Here is a 24,599-nt window from a genome sequence, read left to right as displayed (position 1 = left end):
ATGCAACATAGATTAGATGCCAACCGCCGTTAAACCTCATCGAAGAAACGTTGGACCACTATTCCCACTAAACTGCGCAAGACATTTTCGGAAGTAGTTAGTGCGCCTGCGTACAACAAACGTTCGCGCGCAAGATTTGGGTTTTGTTTGAATGACTTCGTGCCTGGGGAAAAGATAATACGTGGATTTTTAACTATGTAGTTAGCAATGGCAAAAGCTTCCAACCTGACGAGGACAGATGTGGACTCTTCATTTGAAAGCCAGTTGTCAGTTTCAAGCCGAACTTCTAACAGAAGTTTGCGAGTGGCAGAGAAGGAAAGAAGAAAGAACCAGATCGGGGATCCATTTGTACTTGCGCTGAAGTACTTCTCAGAAGGTAGCAAGAGAGCTAACGTTTGCTAGCCTGCTAGTATAATATTGCAGCTACCTTTTAACCAAAGTGAACTAGCTATTTGACCGTATGGCAGCCCAGCTTCTTGCTTTTACTTACATTGGACACAACATAGGAACAACCATTACAGAGACTGCAGATGTTGTGTTCCAAAGTTAACTTTTACTGTAACTTATTTTGCTGACGTTAGCTAATGCATAACCAGTGTGGGTGGGGTATGGTTAGACTGAACAAGGAAAGGAAGGTATGTAGTATGCACAATTTGCAAGCCATCATTTAGTTACGAAGTACAACAATTGCATATAACTTAATTTATTATTCAACAGATATTTATTTAATGCTAAGGTTAATCACATAAACAATAAGAGGATAGCTAGCGAACGTTACATGTAACTTACAAAATAAATACAATCATGTGGTTGGAAATGTTACAGCTGGATGTTAGCTACTAACATTGTTTGTTATTAATGAAGTACATTGGAATTCAATAGCTAACTAGCTAGTTACAGTAACTAAAGCGCATCCAGTCGCAGAATGTCCATGACTTCACATGAGTTGTTTGTTTCCTAGTGGAGGCAGGTACCCCATGCTTGGGGAACGATGTGCTGGAGAGGAACCTGGTGCTGGTGGAGAGAGTGGGGCTCAGTCGAGGACTCCCTCCTGAGGCCGTCTCTGTTATGTTGGACTACGCTATGAGCTTACGTATGGGTACGAACAACCAGCAGCCACTGCAACTACAGACTGACATGAAATATAGATTTACACTATGCTGAATTAATTTGACCATACATAACATTTCAGCGCTTTCTCTTCCCCGAACAGGAGGTGCGACGTGTGTTCGGGTCCTGAAGTTTCTAATCCCCGCAACCGTGGTGCCACAGGAGGCTGTTGTTCGAGCCGTGTCGTGGTTATGTGTCGGCAAGATAGCAATCAGCACACAGGTAAAGAGCTCCTCTCTCTCAAAGGTCTACAAGTCACACTCACAGATTTAAAGGTTGACACTGAAGACTGAACGTAACATTACAGTACTAGTTTCATCAGAATTGCTCTGTGTACTCTCCCTATACGTGCTTGAAACTGGTGTTATGGGGGTGTGTTCCAGGTTCTTTTCCTTCGGTGGGTGCTGACTGTTTTCGACATGATCGACTCCAAGGACCATCTTCGAGCCATCTATGGCTTCATCTTCAGCTTTGTGACTGAGGAGAATTTGGTATGTGCAGGAGTCGTATTTTCCCCCCCTGCTCTGATAATATCAATGAATGTCTTGAGTTTTTACGTTGGCATTAGATTGCATTGCTATTTAAATAATGATTGAGGTGTTTTGTTTCAGTCTCCTTACATCTGCCATATGCTCTACCTTTTGACAAGGAGGGAAAGTGGTAAGTGACTTCTTGTTACTCAATGAACCATTACCATAAAGGTTCAAATTGTTCCTGCAGCACAACATCGCTCTTTCTTTTTTCTTTTCTTTCTGTCATAGTTCGGCCATTCAGAGTCAGAAAACTGTTGGACCTCCAAACAAAAATGGTAAAACAAATAATGTTTTTTAAGGTGTTGCCATCTTAATACAAGTGGGAGACATCTAACAATTGTATTACCGTTATGAAATAGTTTGTGATAAATGGCAGGAGGAGAAAATACTTGCATATTGTTTGTAGTTCTCTACATAATTCCCATAAATAGTTAATCCTTGGTAGCATTTATCTGTAGTTGCACTCTGTAAATGATTGCTGCATCCATCAACCTGAGAGCGGAGTCCCCGCTGTGATCATGTTGCACTGAGAGTTTCATTAATTTCCTCCCATCTTCTGTCTCCCCAGGGCAGGCAGCCGTTCCTGTTGCACTTGCTGTCATTGTACAAAGTGTTTTCCCCCGAGTTGGTGACACTTGCTCTTCCATCACGAATGAGGGTTAGTACACAGATCACACCTAGTGACCTCTTTCCATTGCACAAACCGCACTTTGTTGTTCACCAAACATCAGGTTTGGGGTCGATTTCATCCATATCCGATCTGGAAGTGAACTGAAATTCCAATCCAATTCTCTTCATTGAAACCCTGACAAACATACGTAATGTCAACGTGTATCTTTTCGGCTGTCGTTCAGAGTGGGTTTAAGAACCACAATTCCACGTGGAAGGTGGCGCTCAGTGCTGTCCAGAAGAGGAACAACGGCCAGGTGTCCTCTGACATCAGCCTGACCCTCGGACTCAAAGACAAGACCAACTCCAGAAAGAGGGTAAGGCCATGAGCTATGGCACACCATTGACAAGGAGACAGATTACCTTAAACACAGTCTTTATAAAGGGTCTTATTGCTAATGTATAGCACAAAAAAAAATAATCATCATTAATCATTAGGGGTCAGGACATTTTGCCCTCCATAGACCATGAGACTCATTGAATCAACGGCCCTCCTTGCTTTTTGGATCTATCTGGAAATAGACACTTTATGTGGCACTGTCATAACCTAATGAACTGTTTACAATATACTGACATTCCTATCAGAAATTTCATCACCTGGAGTTACCATCGTTGAGCTCGTCTATCCAAAGTAACTCCTCCTCCAGCAGAAGCAGGAAGGTCTTCTCCCTAGAGCAGCTCCGCTCCTTTCCACAGCTGCTGGACAACCTCCACTGCATAGAGGTAACTCTCTCTTTCTATCTCTCTCTGTCTCGCTTTCTCTCTGTCTTTCTATCTCGTTCGGTCTCCCTGTCTCTCGCTCTTTGATCTCTTTCCATCTTTTTATCACTCACTCACTCACTCACTCACTCACTCACATAATCCTGATTATTCACACAATGGTGTGGCCTTGAGGTACCTTGTTTTGAGACAGATGGAAGATGAGGATTTAAGCAGGATGGATATACTGTGTTTTAAGGTTGGGCGATGTCAACTTTTTTCCAATCGTGATTATGTACTCATAAAACATTGTAATATACAATGGTATCGCCCCTATTTGGCCAACCCCCCCAAAAATACTTTGTTGTAGGTAGCGTGAGCTAGCACTAGTTGGCTGAATCTGCGCCTAAACTCAAGTATTTTTCATCCTATTGCCTGTTTTCCCCTTTTCAAATAGTGAGCCAACATGTTTTCTCATGCTCTCTCTTGTCTCTTTGTATAGTGAGCCATGTGTTTGGAACATCAAATCGCAGTATTGAATTGCAATACATATAGAATCGGGAAAATCGCAGTACATGCAAATCGGCACATAAGTATCGTGATAATATTGTATCGTGAGGTTCCTGGCAATTCCCAGGCCTTGCTATAGTGCGAAATTGCATGCTACAACTGGACAAAATATAATGTTGTTGAAACCTTGGGCAGAGGCTGAGTGCAATATATATATATTTATTTATTTATTTATATTCCTTTCTGGTGGAGCTTGAAAACAGGTTTGTGTGTGTCTGCGTGGCTTGCCCATGACAGAGCAAAGTGACAGTCAACTGATGAGGAACGGGGCTGTCTTGCCGTAGTGAGTTAGGTTATAAATCGTGGGCTGGATAGAAACAAAGTGTACCGTCTTTAGAACTGGATAATAATTGCTCTATTTGCCTCATCCTCCTCTCTTAATATTGTATGTTTGGACTCTCATAAAGCTGTGATAGAGAATAGCCTAACCTGTAGACTCCGACTCGTGCTTGTTCTTTATGAAAGGGGCAACTTTACGATGCCTTAGGTTATTTGATAAAACTTTAACTTGTCTTGAAGCTTTTACGATAGGCCTAGTAGGAAATTGGCCAATTGGTTTTCAACCTCGCATGGAGTGATTTTTACGCCCTGCACGGATCATTTATTTCTTAATAAGCTTGAACTTGATTAAACGCATCACTTTAAAAAAAAAAAGGCTTTTGATGTGGTTTGTACTCTCTCGTTATTAGTCCCCTGGCTACCATAGGCTTTTAGGCTATTCAAACAACTTTTTGAGATGGAACTCCGTTAGATAGATTTGTTTCATCAGGAGAAAGCCATGCAGGCGTAAAATGATGAAAGCGTAGCCTACCAGTAGCCCAAAGTCATATTCATACCGAATTAAAGAGTTAGTCACAAGATAGTTAAGGAGTGTCCGTTTATATACAGTGCCTTCAGAAAGTATTCACACCCCTTGACTTTTTCCATATTTTGGTCTTACAGCCTGAATTTGTAACCGATCTACACACACTACGTGATAATATCAAAGTGGAATTCTGTTTGTAGATATTTTTACAAATGTATTAAAAATTAAACGCTGTAATGTCTTGAATCAATAACTATTCAACCCCTTTGTTATGACAAGCCTAAATAACTTCAGGAGTCAACATTTGCTTAACAAGGGACTAACTCTGTGCAAGCACAGATTCAATGACAAAGACCAGGGATGTTTTCCAATGCCTTGCAAAGAAGGGCACCTATTGGTAGATGGGTAAAACAAACAAAAAAGCAGATATTGAATATCCTTTTGAGCATTGTGAAGTTATTAATTAGATGGTGTATCAATATCCCCAGTCACTACAAAGATTCAGGTGTCCTTCCTAACTCCGTTGACAGAGGAAGGAAACCGCTCAAGGATTTCACCGTGAGGCCAATGGTGTTTTTTTTTTTTAAAACAGTTAAGTTTTATGGCTGTGATAGGAGAAAATGGAGGATGGATCAACAACATTGTAGTTACTCCACAATACTAACCTAAATGACAGAGTGAAAAGAAGGAAGCCTGTACAGGATAAAAATATTCCAAAACATGCATCCTGTTTGCAACAAGGCTCAAAAGTAATACTGAAAAAAATGTGGCAAAGCAAATCACTTTTTGTTCTGAATGCGAAGTGTTGTGTTTGGGGCAAACACAACACATCACTGAGTATCACTCTTCATATTTTCAAGCGTGGTGGTGGCTGCATCATGTTATGGGTATGCTTGTCATTGGCAAGGGAGTTTTTTAGGATAAAAATAAAAGGAATAGAGCTAAGCACCGGCAAAGACCTAAAGGAAAACCTGGTTCAGTCTTTTTTCCCAAGAGACACTGGGAGACAAATTCACCTTTCAGCAGGTCAATAACCTAAAACGCAAGGCCAATTCTATACTGGAGTTACTTACAAGATGACATTGAATGTTCCTTAGTGGCCTACTTACAGTTTTGACTTAAATCATCTTGAAAATCTATGGCAAGACTTGAGAATGGCTGTCTAGCAATGATCAACAACTAACTTGACAGAGTGGAGAGTTTTGAAAAGATTAATGGGCAAATGTTGCACAATCCAGGTTTGCAAAGCTCTTAGAGACTAACATGTGTTGCATCGGGGTTGAATGCTTTTCAACTTTGACATTAGAGTATTTTGTGTAGATTGTTGTCAAAACATGACAGTTAAATACATTTTAATACTATTTTGTAACAACAAAATGTGGAAAAAGTAAAGGGGTATGAATACTTTCTGAAGGCACTGTATATAAACTTTTTTTTTTAAATAGGTTTAGGCTATAAGGCCCACACATCTGACAGAGAGAGAGCGAGAAAGAATATTCTGACTGGACATTTTGCTCTGCTTTGGTGGAATTCTCTGCTCTGTCTAGCCTACATTCCTCTCTTGTGCTCTATATATAACATATACAGAGCTCCAGTCAAGTTCAAATATGCTAAACCATCATCTGTCACATCACAATGTCGTCACCATTGGCGATGGCTGTCAATCATTGTTGATAGATGATGCTATAGTAATATCGCCCCACCCTACTGCTTTTCCAAGCCATAAAAATAAATTATTGAAGGTGTCCAGCACTGCCCGTTTCACTTGTAATGTCTTTTTAGGGCCACATGGGGGAGCTATGTCACCAGCACAGTTTTGCTTGTATTAGAACCGAACAAAGGCTCGCCCTTGTCTCCCACTCATTATGACGGCTAGCATTGTCAGTGCAATTTGTTTGTTATTATCCAGAGCCATAAAACAGATTCATGAGCTCTCTCCATGTCGTTTTTGTTTTTTTTAATTTGTCATTGCTCTGTTTACATACTTTATCAGGGTTTGTTTGTCCCGACGAGTTATTAATTAACTGGCCAACAAAGATGTATCACATGGAGCCACATTGAAAAAGTTATAAAGTGTTGACAATTACAAAATGGCCTCTTGCAAATACTGTTTGCTTGTCAGATACATTGACCTGATCGAAACAGATACACTGTTGTGAAAAAGTATTTTGCCCTTTTCTAATTTTCTTTGCGTTTGCATATTTTTTTAATACTGAATTATCAGGTCTTCAACCAAAACCATGAGTGAACAAATAACACAACAGTTACATATTTCATAAACAAAGTTATGCAACACCCAATGTCCCTCTGTGGGAAAAGTAATTGCCCCCTTACACGCAATAACTGGTTGTACCACCTTAAGCTGCAATGACTCCAAGCAAACGCTTCCAAAAGGCTCCTCAACAGCTTCTACCCCCAAGCCATTAGACTGCTGAACAATTCATAAAAACCACCACCGTACAATTTACATTGACCCCCCCCCTTCGTTATTGTTATTCTTATTGTGTTACTTTTTATTTTAGCCGACTTGTTAAATATTTTCTTCTTCTTGAACTGCACTGTTGGTTAAGGGCTTGTAAGTAAGCATTTCACGGTAAAGTCTACACTTGTTGTATTCAGCGCATGTGGCAAATAAAGTTTGATTTGATTATAAGCCTTCAACAACCATAAGACCCACTAATGTAATTATTTTATCAAAATAGTTTAACCTGATTTTTTTTGTTGTTGTTGCAATAATCACTGATCGGGCTTTCAAGTCGGTCTGAAAATTCCCTTTTTGTTTGAAATGTAACCACAACCATGCATAATGCACATTCACTAATAATGACTAACTTCTTGTAGTAGGCATGGTAGACAATTAACACCGGTATAGAAAATGAACACAGTTCTCATAAACACAGTTCTCATAAACAATCTCTCAAGCACAAACCCACGTGCTAGTGAGTGGCCAGCTATTTCAGCCAACTTGGATCTATTTGCTAGTTAACAAGGTAGAAGAGTTGAAATGTTATAAACACACCCTTCTGTCCGTCTCCAACTGTTTGAACAGCATGCTAGCCTGTTCACTTTGTTCAGATGTTGAAATCAAGTGTCATACATGATTTCTCAGAACATGTCGCCAATTCCTTATCTAATTGTGTTTTGTGCTTATTGCGATTTTATAAAACACAGACTAGACAGCTTGTATAACAGTGTTTGGCTAAAATGCTGTTTGCGCTACGTGGTACCGCAATGCTGTGCGACACAAACTGAGTATTACATTTCCAGAATCAATGTTCCTTGATACTCCTGTTTTAGTAGTGCCTGCTTTGTGCACAATTTGAGGAGTTAAAAAATAAAAAGGGTATCGTTAGAAAGGTTAACGCAATGGAAAGGTCAAATGCTTTTTAAAAAATGTGGGTCCGTGGACTACGGAGAGGAATAAAATGGTGCAGTTTGACGCCATGTGGCGTCAAGTGATGCTGGAGAGGGTGGGTGTGTGCTAGTGGGTCTGGGCAGGTGTGATGTAGTTGTCGTTTGTAAATATGTCTTGTATTATTTATAAAATAAAAAAGGTTAACTTTTCCTTTTCTGGTACCGCTTGCCGTGCGGTAGCAGAGAGAACAGTCTATGACTAGGATGGCTGGAGGCCTTCCTCTGACACCGCCTGGTATAGCGGTCCTGGATGGCAGGAAACTTGGCCCCAGTGATGTACTGGGCCCTACACACTACCCTCTGTAGTGCCTTGTGGTCGGAGGCCGAGCAGTTGTCATACCAGGCAGTGATGCAACCCGTCAGGATGGTGCAGCTGTAGAACCTTTTGAGGATCTGAGGACCCATGCCAAGTCTTTTCAGTCTCCTGAGGCGGGAAATAGGTTTTGTCGTGCCCTCTTCATGACTGACTTGGTGTGCTTGGACCATGATAGTTTGTTGGTGATGTGGACGCCAAGGAACTTGAAGCTCTCAACCTGCTCCACTACAGCCCCGTCAATGAGAATGGGGGCGTGCTCGGTCCTCCTTTTCCTGTAGTCCATAATCATCTCCTTTGTCTTGATCACGTATGGGGGAGAGGTTGTCCTGGCACCACACGGCCAAGTCTCTGACCTCCCTATAGGCTGTCTTGTCTGTGATCAGGCCTACCACTGTTGTCATCGTTTAAACTTAATGCCTGGCCGTACAGTCATGAGTGAACATGGAGTACAGGAGGGGACTGAGCACGCAACCCTGATTGGCCCTCGTGTTGAGGATCAGCGTGGCGGATGTGTTGTTACCTACCCTTACCCCCTTGGGGCGGCCCATCAGGAAGTCCAGGATCCAGTTGCAGAGGGAGGTGTTTAGTCCCAGGGTCCTTAGCTTAGTGATGAGCTTTGAGGGCACTATGGTGTTGAACGCTGAGCTGTAGTCAATGAATAGCGTTCGCACATAGGTGTTCCTTTTGTCCAGGTGGGAAAGGGCAGTGTGGAGTGCAATAGAGAGAGCGTCATTTGGATCTGTTGGTGCGGTATGCAAATTGGAGTGGGTCTAGGGTTTCTGGGATAATGGTGTTGATGTGAGCCATGACCAGCCTTTCAAAGCACTTCATGGCTACATACGTGAGTGCTACGGGTTGGTAGTCATTTAGGCAGGTTACCTTAGTCCCTGTGCCTAAGAACTAATTTGTAAGTCGCTCTGGATAAGAGCGTCTGCTAAATGACTTAAATGTAAATGTAAATGTAAACAAACACTGGTAGTCTGCTTGAAACATGTTGGTATTAGACTCGGACAGGGGGAGGTTGACAATGTCAGTGAAGACACTTGCCAGTTGGTGAGTACATGTCCTGGTAATCCGTCTGGCCCTGCAGCCTTGTGAATGTTGACCTGTTTAAAGGTCTTACTCACATTGGCTGTGGAGAGCGTGATCATACAGTCGTCCGGAACAGCTGATGCTCTCATGCATGTTTCAGTGTTACTTGCCTCAGCAAGCATAGAAGTAAATTGGCTCATCTGGTAGGCTTGTGTCACTGGGCAGCTCTCGGCTGTGCTTCCCTTTGTAGTTTCATGTTACTGTGTGTTAACATGAGGTTCTATTCATGTTACTGTGTGTTAACATGAGGTTCTATTCATGTTACTGTGTGTTAACATGAGGTTCTATTCATGTTACTGTCTGTGTGTTAACATGAGGTTCTATTCATGTTACTGTCTGTGTGTTAACATGAGGTTCTATTCAATTTGTAAGTCGCTCTGGATAAGAGCGTCTGCTAAATGACTTAAATGTAAATGTAGTTTGTAATAGTTTGCAAGCCCTGCCACATCCGACGAGCGTCGGTGCCGGTGTAGTATGATTTGATCTTAGTCCTGTATTGATGCTTTGCCTGTTTGATGGTTCGTCGCAGGGCATAGTGGGATTAAAATATCACCCTTTCTAAAACAAGTCATACAAAGCTGGTTTCAATTCCAGTTTCATCCTCCAGAAAAGACAGAACAAATGTTACAGCAAATAATATGGTTAAATTCAAATATACAAATTGATTTAAATAAAAATATTTATGGAATAATTCTTTTTTTTAAAGTGTCTTTGTTAATGATATTATGAATAGGAAAGGTGGGGTTATGTCACGTGCAGTTAAACATATATATAGAAATGTTTGCTCTCTCCAAAATTACAACGAACTAATTGCAGCATTTCTGGAAAAATGGAGGAGGGAAGGTGGATAAGTTAAGGAACTTGTCTGCCCTTTTACTAAAGACCAAAATGGGCAAAAAACAAAAAGGCATAAATACAAAAATATATCAGTGTTACTTGAGGACCAAAATGTCGACCGAGGCACCATACAGGTTGCAAAATAGTTGGGAAGAGATTCTGTGGCATGTGGTTTATAAACCGATACACAAAACAACGCTTGACTCAAAACGTCGTTTTTCAATTTAAATTATTTACCGTAAATTCCGGACTATAAGCCACAACTTTTTTCCCAGGCTTTCAACCCCGCGGCTTAAACAATGACACGGCTAATATATACATTTTTCCCGCTTTCAATTTTTTTTCTTCTAAAAAAACACATTCTGTGACGTGCTCAGTTTTTTGGCGGCATGAAGCTTTCATTAGACCAATGAAATTGCCGAACGGGTTAAGTTCAAACAACTTTTTTGTTTACTGTTTAGATTAAATCGAGCGCTCTCAAACTTCCCATCATTCTGATTACGGTAATCATTTTGTCACCCTCATCATGGCAAAGACACGGCGAAATGCATATGATGCAGCTTTCAAGTTGAAGGCGATTGATCTGGCTGTTGGAAAAGGAAATAGAGCTGCTGCACGGGAGCTTGGTCTTAATGAGTCGATGATAAGACGTTGGAAACAGCAGCGTGAGGAATTGACAACTAAAGCTTACTGCTAATTTTTTTATTTTTTTGTTACAAGCCGTGTTTCGTTAAAGCCTGTGTAATGTTAATTTGTTTCAATGTACCGGTAGGCACCTGCGGCTTATAGACATGTGCGGCTTATTTATGTTCAAAATAATATATATTTTTTAAATTCAGTGGGTGCGGCTTATATTCAGGTGCGCTTAATAGTCCGGAAATTACAGTATACAAAATTCTTTCCACAAACAGAATGTTATGTATATGGGGCATCCAAACATCTCATCAGATTTAGCCACAAAGAGACAGCATCATTAGATTACTTATTTTGGTATTACCCTTTGTTTCTGGTCACTGGTTCAGGAATGGCTGAAAAATCATATTTATCTCTAACCCTACAAATAGCACGGTTTGGAGATTTGGACAACCATAGTCAATCAATCAGCAATATAATAATATTGTACTTTTAGTAAAAATATATCTCTAACTTAAAATCTGTAGATATTAGACATGTTTAGAATTTATGTGAAACATTACAGCACATTTGAAAAATATATGGAACCTGGAAATCATAAGAGCACAGTTTACGGAAATAGGTGGGATGGACTGAGAGTAGCTGAGGGGTGAGGTTTAAAAGCTTGTGTTCTATAATGGTTATGACTGAAAAAACTATATCTACAGTTGAAGTTGGAAGTTTACATACACTTAGGTTGGAGTCATGAAAACTTGTTTTTCATCCACTCCACACATTTCTTGTTAACAAACTATAGTATTGGCAAGTCGGTTAGGACATCTACTTTGTGCATGACACAAGTAATTTTTCCAACAATTGATTACAGACAGATTATTTAACTTATAATTCACTATATCACAATTCCAGTGGGTCAGAAGTTTACATACTAAATTGACTGTGCCTTTAAACAGCTTGGGAAATTCCAGAAAATGATGTCATGGCTTTAGAAGCTTCTGGTAGGCTAATTGACATCATTTGAGTCAATTGAAGGTGTACCTGTGGATGTATGTCAAGGCCTACCTTCAAACGCAGTGCCTCTTTGCTTGACTTCATGGGAAAATCAAAAGAAATCATCCAAAACCTCAGGAAAAAAATGGTGGACCTCCACAAGTCTGGTTCATCCTTGGGAGCAATTTCCAAACGCCTGAAGGTACCACGTTCATCTGTACAAACAATAGTACGCAAGTATAAACACCATGGGACCACGCAGCCGTTATACCGCTCTGGAAGGAGATGCGTTCTGTCTCCTAGAGATGAACGTACTTTGGTGCGGAAAGTGCAAATCAATCCCAGAACAACAGCAAAGGACCGTGTGAAGATGCTGGAGGAAACAGGTACATAAGTATCTATATCCACAGTAAAACTAGTCCTATATTGACATAACCTGAAAGGCCGCTCAGCAAGGAAGAAGCCACTGCTCCAAAACCGCATAAAAAGGCCAGACTACGGTTTGCAACTGCACATGGGGACAAAGATTGTACTTTTTGGAGAAATGTCCTCTGGTCTGATGAAACAAAAATAGAACTGTTTGGCCATAATGACCATCGTTATGTTTGGAGGAAAAAGAGGGAGGCTTGCAAGCCGAAGAACACCATCCCAAACGTGAAGCACGGGGTGACAGCATCATGTTGTGGGGGTGCTTTGCTGCTGGAGGGACTGGTGCACTTCACAAAATAGATGGCACCATGAGGAAAGAAAATGATGTGGATATATTGAAGTAACATCTCAAGACATCAGTCAGGAAGTTAAAGCTCGGTCGCAAATGGGTCTTCCAAATGGACAATGACACCAAGCATACTTCCAAAGTTGTGGCAAAATGGGACAACAAAGTCAATGTATTGGTGTGGCCATCACAAAGCCCTGACCTCAATCCCATAGTAAAAGTGTGGGTAGAACTGAAAAGGCGTGTGCGAGGAAGGAGGCCTACAAACCTGACTACGTTAAACCAGCTCTGTCAGGAGGAATGGGCCAAAATTCACCCAGCTTATTTTGGGAAGCGTGTGGAAGGCTACCTGAAACACTTGACCCAAGTTAAACAATTTAAAGGCAATGCTACCAAATACTAATTGAGTGTTTGTAAACTTCTGACCCACTGGGAATGTGATGAAAGAAATTAAAGTTGAAATAAATCATTATCTGTATTATTCTGACATTTCACATTCTTAAAATAAAGTGGTGATCCTAACTGACCTAACATGGAATTTTTACTAGGTTTAAATGTCAGGAATTGTGGAAAAACTGAGTGAGTTTAAATGTATTTGGCTAAGGTGTATGTGAACTTCTGACTTCAACTGTATACTGAACAACCACAGACCAAGTGTAACCACTCCAGCCCAGGACTTCCACATCCGGCTTCTTCATCTGCGGGATCGTCTGAGACCAACTACCCGGACAGCTGATGAAATTGAGGAGTATTTCAATCTGTAATAAAGCCCTTTTGTAGGAAAAACTTGTTATGATTGGCTGGACCTGGCTCCAAAGTGGAGGGGACTGTGCCCACCAAAGTCTGCGCCCCTGTCCAGTGATGTGAGGCCTAATTAGGGCCTAATTCATTTATTTCAATTGACTGACTTCCTTGTATGAACTGTAACTCAGTAAAATCGGTAAATTGTTGCATTTATATTTTTGTTCAGTATAGATGTACTTTATATCAAATTACTTTATTCTTGCTATGTAGCTACTGTAAAACAAAATTAAGTGCCATGTGTGTAAAATGTACATGTAACAACAACAAAAAAGCTGTAAAACAGTTTATTTTTGTCCTCCGAAGGGGGGGATGGGCTCCCCAAAATTAAATAAATAAAAATAGTGAGTTGAAACTGCTTGTCAGAGAGGAAGAAGTGATCTTGAGAAGGTGCTTGGAAGGTACACACAGCCTACAGTTTATTGAACACAGCACAGAAGGAGTGAAGGAACCAAAAATAACATGAAAACATGTGGACATAAACACTTTCAAAAATAAATATTGCGATACATGCAATTGTAATATCGCGCAAAAACATACATTTGAATTAATCGGTTTCATTTGATATATTGCCCAGCCCCACTTTAAACTACTGGTTTGATGGTTGTAGCCATCAGTTGTCCCATTAACAATCACCCATATAAGCAAACTTATTTCATTTCAAACTTCACATTTTTCTAGTATAGGCTACTTATCGTAATGAATGATATCAGCAAAATGCCAGAAAGGAGTGGTTAGTATGGTCGGTGTCGATCATTTGCTGTTTATCGTCCCAGCTCTACCTCAAGGAGCCAACGTGTGCCACAAGCCGTTGTGACAGCACTTGCTACTTTTTATGGCATCACGGCTACTAACGCTGGGCAGGACGTTGGACAAGACAGATCAGCTAGTACTGTCGGACCATGCAGTGCAAACAAATCAGCGGCGGCATCGTTGAGGGATCACTGATTCCTTATGATTCCTTACGTCATTAAAAGCAGTCGTTTCTCAGACGAACGATGCCGTTGCTCCTTAGTTATGGGAAGACTCAGCCATGTCTGTTGACAATCTGTCTATTTTTTTCTTTATGTAATTATTATGCTTAAGTTCCCATATTACCAGGCAGCTGTTCACACAATAGACAGACAGACCACTCCGTGTGGAGAAATGTCTGAATGCTGCCTGCAACAGACATATCCATGATGGCCGTAGTATGAGGATTAGCAGATGCGACAGATTTAGTCCAGTCAGTGACAGAAAGATTGCTCACTCAATGAAAACAAGGACACTGGCAACAGAAATCCTCTTATTCAATAACATGAAGACGCTTCAATAATATAATGCTAATCTCCTGACATGAAGCTGTTCAGGACATGAAGCTGTTCAGAACATGATGGAACTTTGGAGTTTGATGGTCTCTGTGTTTGTGGTTAAGTGGTGGGGTTCATGAGTATAAGTGTGTGTGTTTTTAAGGGTGGTGGGGTTTGATGGGGTTCATACTGTGTGTGTGTGTGTGTGTGTGTGTGTGTGTGTGTGTGTGTGTATTGACTGGTTTAATAATAATCACCCCCTATTCCACAGCTCCCATCCCAGATGGGTTCTCTGCTGGGCTCCAGTCTGGCCCTCTGTTACCTGGATTATGTACAGGATGACTCTGCCTTCCTCCGACTCAACTTCTGGCTGGGCCACGCCCTCCATGAGGGTAAAACCATGAACTAACCATTCACCAACCACTGCGTCTTTCCTCCATTGTCTCTCTTACATCGTGAAAGAGGGAAGTATAAAGAAAAAAGCCCAAAACACTCAAATCTCTGTACCCTCCAAATGGACCCTCATCAATTCCCAGTAGGAATTTCAAAGCAATAGTCTGAACAGCTTTTATGAAAAGAAAGAGTTTTGGTATCAATGTTGTAGAACTAACAAATCTGTCTCATCATCACTTATTTTTTTGGGGGGGGGTGTTTCAGAGTTTCTGTTCTGCAGCGGGGACGGGGGCTCTGGGAGTTCCTCCGAGGCACTCCACTTCCTCAACAGGTTGCTCTCCACACAGCACTTCCTCCAGGTGAGCCTCAGCCCCCTCATCGCCGCCATCCAGGCCCCTCTCGCCTCCCGTTCCCCTCCCTGCCCATCCCCTCTTTTCCAGATCTGTATCTGTAAGAGTGGGTTAAACTCTCTCCGCTCTGCTCTCACTTCTCCCCTTCTGTTCATTAATAAATTATGCCACAGTCAAACGCTAATTTGAGATGCATATGTTTTGTCTCCCCCCTCAGGAGGGCTTCTCCAGCACAGAGGGCTTCCTCTACAAGTTCCTGAACGTTTGGGATGGTTCACTCCTCCGCCCCCAGATCCTAGGCTTGCTGAGTGACATCCCTGTGGTCCCCAGTTCCTGTGAGTAGGCCCTGTTTGCTTGGCTGCCTCACGCTCCTTTCCTCCAGTCTCTCTCTCCCCTAATTAAACAGCTGAACTGTAACGGGGGGGCACGTGACTACATTTCCCAGGCTCCCTGGCATATGCTGCCAGCTTACAATGTGCTGGGGATTGCATGGTTAGGAATGTTGAATTCCTTGCTCTCCCCATCTCTCCCAGGTATCAGCCAACTTCTGTTTGAGCCCCTCATGCAGCTATTCTTCACCTCCACGCTCTTCTTCAAGGTAATAGTAAACAGAATCCCTCGAAATAGATCCTGCTTCGAATCAAACTTAAGAAGCTTGCATCATACCACCATATCCATGTACAGTCCAGCTATCAGCAGTCTTTAATCCCGGGTCGTATTCATTTCGTACCAAACAGAAGAAAACGTACTGAAACAGGGAGCAACTACGTTTGACAAAGTTTTGCTACGGTGTGCCTTAATGAACACGACCCCGTTGTAGTTCTAACTATCCCTCTTGTTTTTTTCCACTTTGAATATTTTTAAACTCCGTCACCCCTCTGTTGTCTGTCCTCTCTAGTGCAGTGTGATTGACTGTCTGAACAACATGCTGTTGAAGTGGCTGACCTGGCACTCTGTGTATTCCCTGGAGGATGGCCTGGACATCAGTCTAAACAGCCACACACCCATGTGAGTCTCACTTTCCCTGTCCCACTTACTCAGACACGACCCTGTCCCACTCACTCACTCAGATCCACCCCTGTTCCACTCATTCGCGCAGACATGTCCCTGTCCCACTCAGTCACTCACTCACTGTCACTCACTCACTGTCACTCACTCACTGTCACTCACTCACTGTCACTCACCCACTGTCATTCACTCACTCACTCACTCACTCACTCACTCACTCACTCACTCACTCACTCACTCACTCACTGTCACTCACTCACTCACACTTCCAGCACCTCAGCCCCGTAACTTCTTTGAGTTAAAGACATACAGTGCATTCGAAAAATATTCAGATCCCTTCCCTTGTTCCACATTTTATGTTATAGCCTTATTCTCAAAATAATTAAATACAAAATGTTCATCATCAATCTACACACAATATGCCATAATGACAAAGCGAAAACAAGTTTTTAGAAATGTTTGCAAATGTATTAAAAAAACAGAAATATCTTATTTACATCAAACCCTTTGCTATGAGACTCGGAATTGAGCTCATGTGCATCCTGTTTCAACTGATCATCTTTGCGATGTTTCTACAACTTGATTGGAGTCCACCTGTGGTAAATTCAGTTGATTGGATATGATTTGGAAAGGCACACACCTGTCTATACAAGGTCCCACAGTTGACCAGTGCATGTCAGAGCAAAAACCAAGCCATGAGGTCAAAGGAATTGTCCGTAGAGCTCCGAGACAGGATTGTGTTGAGGCACAGATCTGGGGAAGGGTAACAAAAAGTTTCTGCAGCATTGAAGGTCCCCAAGAACACAGTGGCCTCCATTATTCTTAAATGGAAGAAGTTTGGAACCACCAAGACTCTTCCTAGAGCTGGCCGCCCAGCCAAACTGAGCAATTTGGCAAGGGCTTTGGTCAGGGAGGTGAACAAGAACCCGATAGTCACTCTGACAGAGCTGCAGAGTTCCTCTGTGGAGACGGGAGAACCTTCGAGAAGGACAACCAATATTTTCTGGTCTGATGAAGCCAAGATTGAACTCTTTGGCCTGAATGCCTAGTATCACGTCCGTGCTTCTACATCTGCATTGCTTGCTGTTTTAGGCTGGGTTTCTGTACAGCACTTTGTGACATCGGCTGATGTAAAAAGGGCTTTATAAATACATTTGATTCATTCATTCATTCATTGATTGGAAGAAATCTGGCACCATCCCTACGGTGAAGCATGGTTGTGGCAGGATCATGCTGTGGGGATGTTCTTCAGCGGCAGGGACTGGAAGACTAGTCAGGATCGAGGGAAAGATGAACGGAGCAATGTACAGAGAGATCCTTGATGACAACCTGCTTCAGGACCTCAGACTGGGGCGAAGGTTCACCTTCCAACAGGACAACAACCCTAAGCACACAGCCAAGACAACACAGGAGTGGCTTCGGGGAGAAGTCTCTGAATGTCCTTGAGTGGCCCAGCCTGAGCACGGAGTTGAACCCGATCGAACATCTCTGGAGAGACCTGAAAATAGCTGTGCAGCGACACTCCCCATCCAACCTGACAGAGCTTGAGATGATCTGCAGAGAAGAATGGGAGAAACTTCCCAAATACAGGTGTGCCAAGCTTGTAGTGTCAGACCCAAGAAGACTTGAGGCTGTAATCACTGCCAAAGGTGCTTCAACAAAGTACTGAGTAAAGGGTCTGAATACTTATTAAATGTGATATTTCCGTTTTTTATTTTTAATCCATTTGCAAAAATGTATAAAAACCTTTTTGTCATACGCGGTATTGTGTGTACATTGATGAGGGGAAACAATGTATGTAATCCATTTTAGAATTAGGCTGTAATGTAACAATGTGGAAAAAGTCAAAGGGTCTGAATACTTTTGGAATGCACTGTATTTCATTGTCTTCCTCTCCAGATTTCTAACTCTTCACAAACTCCCAATCCGAGCCCATCAAGGTTAAAGAGGTCTCCAATACATTTTTATTCCCTTCCCATTTTCAACTTCATCTCTGGAGGGAAACTCAATGAAACGCGATGCTTAAATCAATGGCTGTGGTGTGTGGTTGGCCACCTCCTCTCAACCTCCTCGGTATATCCTCAGCACTGTCCTTTGGAACGCAGCATCGGAATGAACTGCAGTGTGTGTGCATCTCATAACGGCCGGCAACATTGCTTCACACTCAGCACTGATTTGGTTATTGTCTTTTATTGCATTAACCAAGATGGACGGGTCTTCTGAAGGAGAAATTCATATGATCCAAGGGCAAAGACCCCTTTTTGACGTCTCAGTAGTGATGAAGGAAAAAGCAAACCGCACACTGCTCTTGATAGTATCAATGATATTTAATAAGCTTTACGTGTCTCAGTAGTCCCTCAGTAGTCCCGTCTCAGTAGTCCCATGCATCATTGCGATTCATGCGCTTCCCTCATATTATAGCCAGTGTTTTGTGTTGTGTAAAGGTTTACAGTATGTGAATACCCTGCCTCTCCAGGAACATGACTCTGTCTGGCTTCATGGACTCTGTCATGGAGCTGGTGCGTTTCGTGGGCCGCCTGGCCACCGTGGGGCTGCAGCTAGAGGGCTGCCACTCACTGCTCCTCAGCTTCATCCTGGACTTCTACGAGACGGTAATCAATCCAGATTAAGCCAATACATTTTGTTTAATACATAAAGAAAATACAAATACAGTGCACTTTTCTAGTGATCACAAAGGAAAATGTTTAATCTTTATAAGCAGTTGATCATTGTAATCACATTCATTATAAGCAGAATGCACTATGTCAGTTTTTATATATTCATGCTCCATTTAGAAAAAGGGACTACGATATTCGTTCTGTGGTGTTGACGTGTGTGTCCCTGTGCCTGGGTGCGTGCCGTGTAGGTGTGTGACATGTTCCTGAAGTACGGGCTCCCCCTCGTGGTCATGCCCCCTGCAGGAGTGTTCTACCCGGCCCTGTTCGCCACCGACCCCGTCAGCGTGGACCGCCTCAGCTACATCATGTACAGGTGGGGAGGAGTGGTGACGTCAACCCCGTTACGATCATGTCAACACCAGGTCTGACGGCGTTGACACCGGGACTCGACACCGTCACGTTAGCGTGTCATCTTTCACTCACAAACCATCACTGCCATGTCGTGTGCAAAGCATCGACATGGATGTCGAACTTTCTCCTATATATATATTTGAAGTGAATGGTAAGCAGTCTTGATGCAGCACGCCAGGACATTGCATTTATGATTCATGATAATGAAGGGTCCAGGATGCAGAATTGCACTAAGATCCATTTTCCTGGAGAAAGTGTTTTAAGGCCATGAAGAATGCAAACGGCATGCATTACTGAAGCACGAATATCTTGTTGCACAAATTGCTTGTATCCTCTGTATACTGAGTATAACAGTTCAACCAAGTGTTACACATAAAACATACCTCTATAGCGTGACGAAAGAGCACTGCTTTTATTAAAACAGGCCAAAGATCTAGTCTGATATACATTTACTGCGACTATGTTTGTTTTGTTTGTCGTAAAATATTCTGCTCGCAATAAATGGCCTTTAGGATAGATGTTGTTTACATAACATGGAAAGCAATGTGGTTGTTTTTCTACCCTTAAACAGACGACTAAGGTCATTGCTGTTTTTTCAGGTACAAGAAGAACCTGACCTCTGCTAAGTGTCAACAACAGGAGACCAAGGTAATGAAAGTTCTCCCTTTAAGATACGTTTTTTGATTTGTATATTTAAGTGTTTTTGCATAATCAAGCCATTCAAGGCTCCTCAAGTGGCCACTTCTACCCATCCACATGATGAACAAAACTATTAGAATTAAGTGCTGATTAAAAAAAAGACAATTTAGGCGGTTACTTGTTCAAACCAAAAACACACAAATTACATTTTTCATTTTGTATGCCAATTCTAGTGTATGAAGGAAATTTTATTTTGATGTAGGTGCTGCCAATTACACTGAACAAAAATATACAGTATGTAAATGTGATATTTCAGTTTTTTATTTTGAATACATTTGCAAAAATGTCTAAACCTGTTTTTGCTTTGTCATTATGGGGCATAAAAAGCTTATTTCTCTCAAATTTTGCGCGCAAATTTGTTTACATCCCTGTTAGTGAGCATTTCTCCTTTGCCAAGATAATCCATCCACCTGACAGGTGTGGCATATCAAGAAGCGGATTAACAGCATTATCATTGCACAGGTGCACCTTGTGCTGGGGACAAAAGACCACTCTAAAATGTGCAGTTTTGTCACGCAGCACAATGCCACAGATGTCTTAAGCTTTGGGGAACGTGCTATTGGCATGCTGATTGCAGGAATGTCCACCAGAGCTATTGCCAGATAATTGAATGTTAATGTCTCTACCATAAGCCGCCTCCAACGTCATTATAGAGAGTTTGGCAGTACGTCCGATCGTCTTCCCAACCGCAGTCCACGTGTAACCACGCCAGCCCAGGACTTCCACATCCGGCATCTTCACCTGCGTGATCATCTGAGACCAGCCACCCGGACAGTTGATTAAACTGTGGGTTTGCACAAACTGTCAGAAACCGTCTCTGGGAAGCTCATCTGCATGCTTGTCGTCCTCACCAGGGTCTTGACCTGACTGTAGTTTGGTGTCGTAACCGCCTTAAGTGGGCAAATGCTCACCTTCGATGGCCACTGACACAATGAAGTGTGCTCTTCACGGATGAATCCCGGTTTCAACTGTATTGGGCAGATGGCAGACAGCGTGTATGGTGGTGTGTGGGCAAGCGGTTTTGGCTGATGGCAACGTTGTCAACAAAGTGCCTCATGGTGGCGGTAGGGTTATGGTATGGGCATGCATTAGCTACGGCAATGAACGCAATTGTATTTTATGTATGGCAATTTGAATGCACTACGATATCGTGACGAGATCCTGAGGTCTATTGTTGTGGCAAGCGGTACCGGAGTGCCAAGTCTAGGACACAAAGGCTTCTCAACAGTTCTTACCCCCAAGCCATAAGACTCCTGAACAGGTAATCAAATGGCTACCCGGACTATTTGCATTGTGTGCCCCCCCAACCCCTCTTTTACGCTGCTGCTACTCTCTGTTCATCATATATGCATAGTCACTTTAACCATATCTACATGTACATACTACCTCAATCAGCCTGACTAACCGGTGTCTGTATGTAGGCCCCATGTCGCAAGGATCTGTACACAATTCCTAGAAGCTGAAAACGTCCCAGTTCTTCCGTGGCCTGCATACTCACCAGACATGTCACCCATTGAGCATGTTTTGGAATGCTCTGGATCGATGTGTACAACGGCGTGTTCCAGTTCCCGTCAATTTCCAGCATCTTTTAATAGCCTTTGAAGAGGAGTGGGACAACATTCCACAGGCCACAATCAACAGCCTGATCAACTCTATACGAAGGAGATGTCGCGCTGCGTGAGGCAAATGGTGGTCACACCAGATAGTGACTGGTGTTCTGATCCACGCTCCTACCTTTTTTATGTATCTGTGACCAACAGATGCATATCTGTATTCCCAGTCATGTGAAATCCATAGATTATGGCCTAATTAATTGATTTATATTAACTGATTTCCTTATATGAACTGTAACTCAGTAAGATCTTTGAAATTGTTGCATGTTGCGTTTATATTTTTGTTCAGTGTGTGTATATATGGCTCTGGGTTGAGACACGCAATATGTTTATCCCAAATGTCAGACTTAACAAGAAAAATGGGTCCGGTAAACGGCATGCAGATTGGTCATTGCGTGCAAACATTGGAGATAATGGACCCCGAGATTTAACCACGCAAAACCCGACCCTGTGAAATTCCACGAGATGGGCTATTCATTTAGCATGTGCCACAAGCTGATTGAGTGTTTAAACTATATCTCCATTGCTCCCTTTTTCCTCTCTTCTTTCTTGTCATCCCCCGATTACAGCAGGCATTTCACATCAGCAGGCAGACGTGCCAGGAGTTTAACCACTACCTGCTCTTCATGGTGAGCTGCCTGTGGAACTCCAAGATGTTTCTGCCAGGAATGGCCATCGAGGTGGACCAGGAGCTCTTGGCTCTCAGCAAAGTGCCTGCACCCTGGACCCGCTTTGACCTCATCCACCACCCTGCCTTCCTGGGCTGTGCCCTTGACTTTCACCACAAGGTGAGTTTAGATTTAATTAGTATTGCGATTTACATATTGAAATTTGCCAGGCATTTTATAATGTTCACATCTGTGAAATTAATATATATATTGTATATAATTTCTACAGTTTTTTAAATGTATTTTATTTAACCTTTATTTAACTAGGCAAGTCAGTTAAGAACAAATTCTTATTTACAATGATGGCCTAGGAACAGTGGGTTAACTGCCTTGTTCAGGGGCTTAACGACAGATTTTTACCTTGTCAGCTCGGGGATTCAATCTAGCAACCTTTCGGTCACTGGCCCAACGCTCTGACCACTAGGCTACCTGTACTCAGTTTATATATGAAGTCTAATTTCCAAACTTCAAGAGAGCAGCCATCCTCTCCAGTTGAGTTAATCAAGTTTAAGGTCGGACAAGGGGATGAATGTGGTATTAATGTATATTTCATAGAAGATCAGAGTCACAGTTTATTATTCATGGACGTTGCATGAGACTTGAGTTTTCATCATGTTAAATAATCCAAGTACCTTTTGGTCCGAAACCGCTGCAACACCCAGTACACTGTTCTACTGAAGGGGGTAACTGTTGAATATGAATAATTCTCTCTTTATCAGTGTTGGCCAGAGAGGAAGGACATAGACTTCAATTCCATAAAGGTACCACAGTCTTATTACTTCTTCCGTTTTTTTTTTTAATGTACGTGCACTGATGTGCGTTTGAAGTGTGCCATTCATTTTTCATGATCATTTCTATTGATCAGCGAGCCACAGGCTCAGGTATGGGAGTCCTGGATGGCCTGTATGTAGTTGATTGTCTGTAAAGCTGTCTGTCTTTCTGTCTGTAGGCGGCGAAGCAGTGGAACTGGTACATGGAGTTCCTCTTCTCTCAGGGCTTTCAGGGCCTCCAACAGTTTGTCCAAAGTAGCATAAACCGGAGCTCTGCGGCTGGAATCAGTGGCCAAAGAGGCAGCCAGCCCACAAGCAGGTAAACGACCTGCCTAACGGGAGGAGGAAACAGAAAACACAAAAGACTCTGACACTTCTCCGTGTTGTAAAATACTTGTACATATTTTATCTCTTGCCATATTCTCCAAGGAAGGATTCACAAGAGACTTGAGTGTCTTTTTCTCTGTAAATAGCCACTATTTTTAATCCTGACTGCATTTTATTTAGTTTTGTTCCTATTTTACTTATGCTTGGTGTTGTCTGATCTCTTGTATAGCTTACCTATCTATAATTTCTGTGGAACTTGCACATTAATAAGAATGCATTTTATCTTATTTTTATTTTTTGGGACAAAAGCATCCCCCTGATCTGTTACTAAATTGAAAATGTGAATATCCTTTCTATTAAAAACCATTTGTAGAATTCATTATGGGTGAAATCATCAGTGTCTATTGCAGTTATTGGCTCCACCATCTGGAAAACAACATTTTCCCTTAATTGAGGGATCCATCTGGATAGTTAATACGCTCTCCAGCTACAGTACCTTGGAACCTGCTGGGTGCAGGGAAACCAGACACACCCTCCATTCTCACTGTGCCACCACAGACTTTCCCTCTGAGCACCACCATTACTGACAATGGGGTTAACAGGTCTGCTGTGTTCACACTGCATGTATTATAGCTGTATTCGTGTCAATTTATTGAGTCAATTATTTCAGCCCATTGCTTATTGTCTTTTTCAACATAGTAGTAGACCAATGTCAATGTAATGCTCAATTTCACATACATAGCTGACTGTCCACCAATCCATCATAATTGGACCATTGCTGTGTCAGGTTTTCATTTTCTGCTGTTTTAACTAAGGACCTACATTTCAAAGGTGAAAGTTTGCATTAGCTCCTGTAATCTGTTTTTAATTGTGTGCTTTTAATATTAGAATTCCCTTCAACAAATACAGTTATTCTCATGCAGTGATGGCAACTCACAGGGGATGAACATTTGAAAATGAATGCCGTATTAATGGGCTGATTTAAAGAGACCATTGTCACCTCATAGTCTCCATGGGTGTCTGGAACTATCCTGCGTCTGTTTTGTTTGGCTCTTGTTTTGAGTGGTTGGAAACATTGCCTGAATGCATTAGATCCTTTATACAGTAACCTAATTAGACTATATCACAGGACAAGGAAACTCCAAATACAGTAGCCTTTCATGGCTGATGACTGTTTGTGGATATGGATTTTCAACATATTACATAGTTTCTAGATTTTTTTGTTTGTTATGTACCTAACTGATTTGAATAGCCGAGAGGACCACCTTAAGC

The 24,599-nt window shown here is 42.1% G+C and overlaps 1 protein-coding gene across 1 annotated transcript; it reads left to right on the top strand.

Moving 5' to 3' along the window:
* The first annotated feature begins 116 nt into the window (after nt 1-116).
* Nucleotides 117-23,721, top strand: cenpi (centromere protein I). Its single transcript, XM_029731066.1, has 20 exons — nt 117-376; nt 962-1,099; nt 1,214-1,332; nt 1,494-1,601; nt 1,722-1,770; nt 1,872-1,918; nt 2,212-2,301; nt 2,498-2,629; nt 2,898-3,035; nt 14,742-14,862; nt 15,128-15,222; nt 15,431-15,548; nt 15,747-15,811; nt 16,112-16,221; nt 18,698-18,833; nt 19,088-19,212; nt 19,850-19,898; nt 22,132-22,350; nt 22,950-22,991; nt 23,180-23,721. Exons 1-20 carry the CDS (start codon nt 208-210, stop codon nt 23,321-23,323), a joined length of 2,214 nt encoding a protein of 737 aa, XP_029586926.1. The 5' UTR covers nt 117-207; the 3' UTR covers nt 23,324-23,721.
* Nucleotides 23,722-24,599: the final 878 nt, after the last annotated feature.

The sequence above is a fragment of the Salmo trutta genome, chromosome 3, assembly GCF_901001165.1.
Source record: "Salmo trutta chromosome 3, fSalTru1.1, whole genome shotgun sequence".
Taxonomy (NCBI): Eukaryota; Metazoa; Chordata; class Actinopteri; order Salmoniformes; family Salmonidae; genus Salmo; species Salmo trutta.
The sequence above is the reverse complement of the archived record's forward strand: the minus strand, read 5'-3'. Positions and strand labels throughout refer to the sequence as shown.

Coding starts and splice junctions, on each gene's coding strand:
- cenpi (XM_029731066.1), top strand. CDS start 208: ATGGCAAAAGCTTCCAACCTGACGAGGACAGATGTGGACTCTTCATTT. Junction 1,100..1,213: donor CGCTATGAGCTTACGTATGG/GTACGAACAACC, acceptor TTCCCCGAACAG/GAGGTGCGACGTGTGTTCGG. Junction 15,812..16,111: donor CCTCCACGCTCTTCTTCAAG/GTAATAGTAAAC, acceptor TGTCCTCTCTAG/TGCAGTGTGATTGACTGTCT.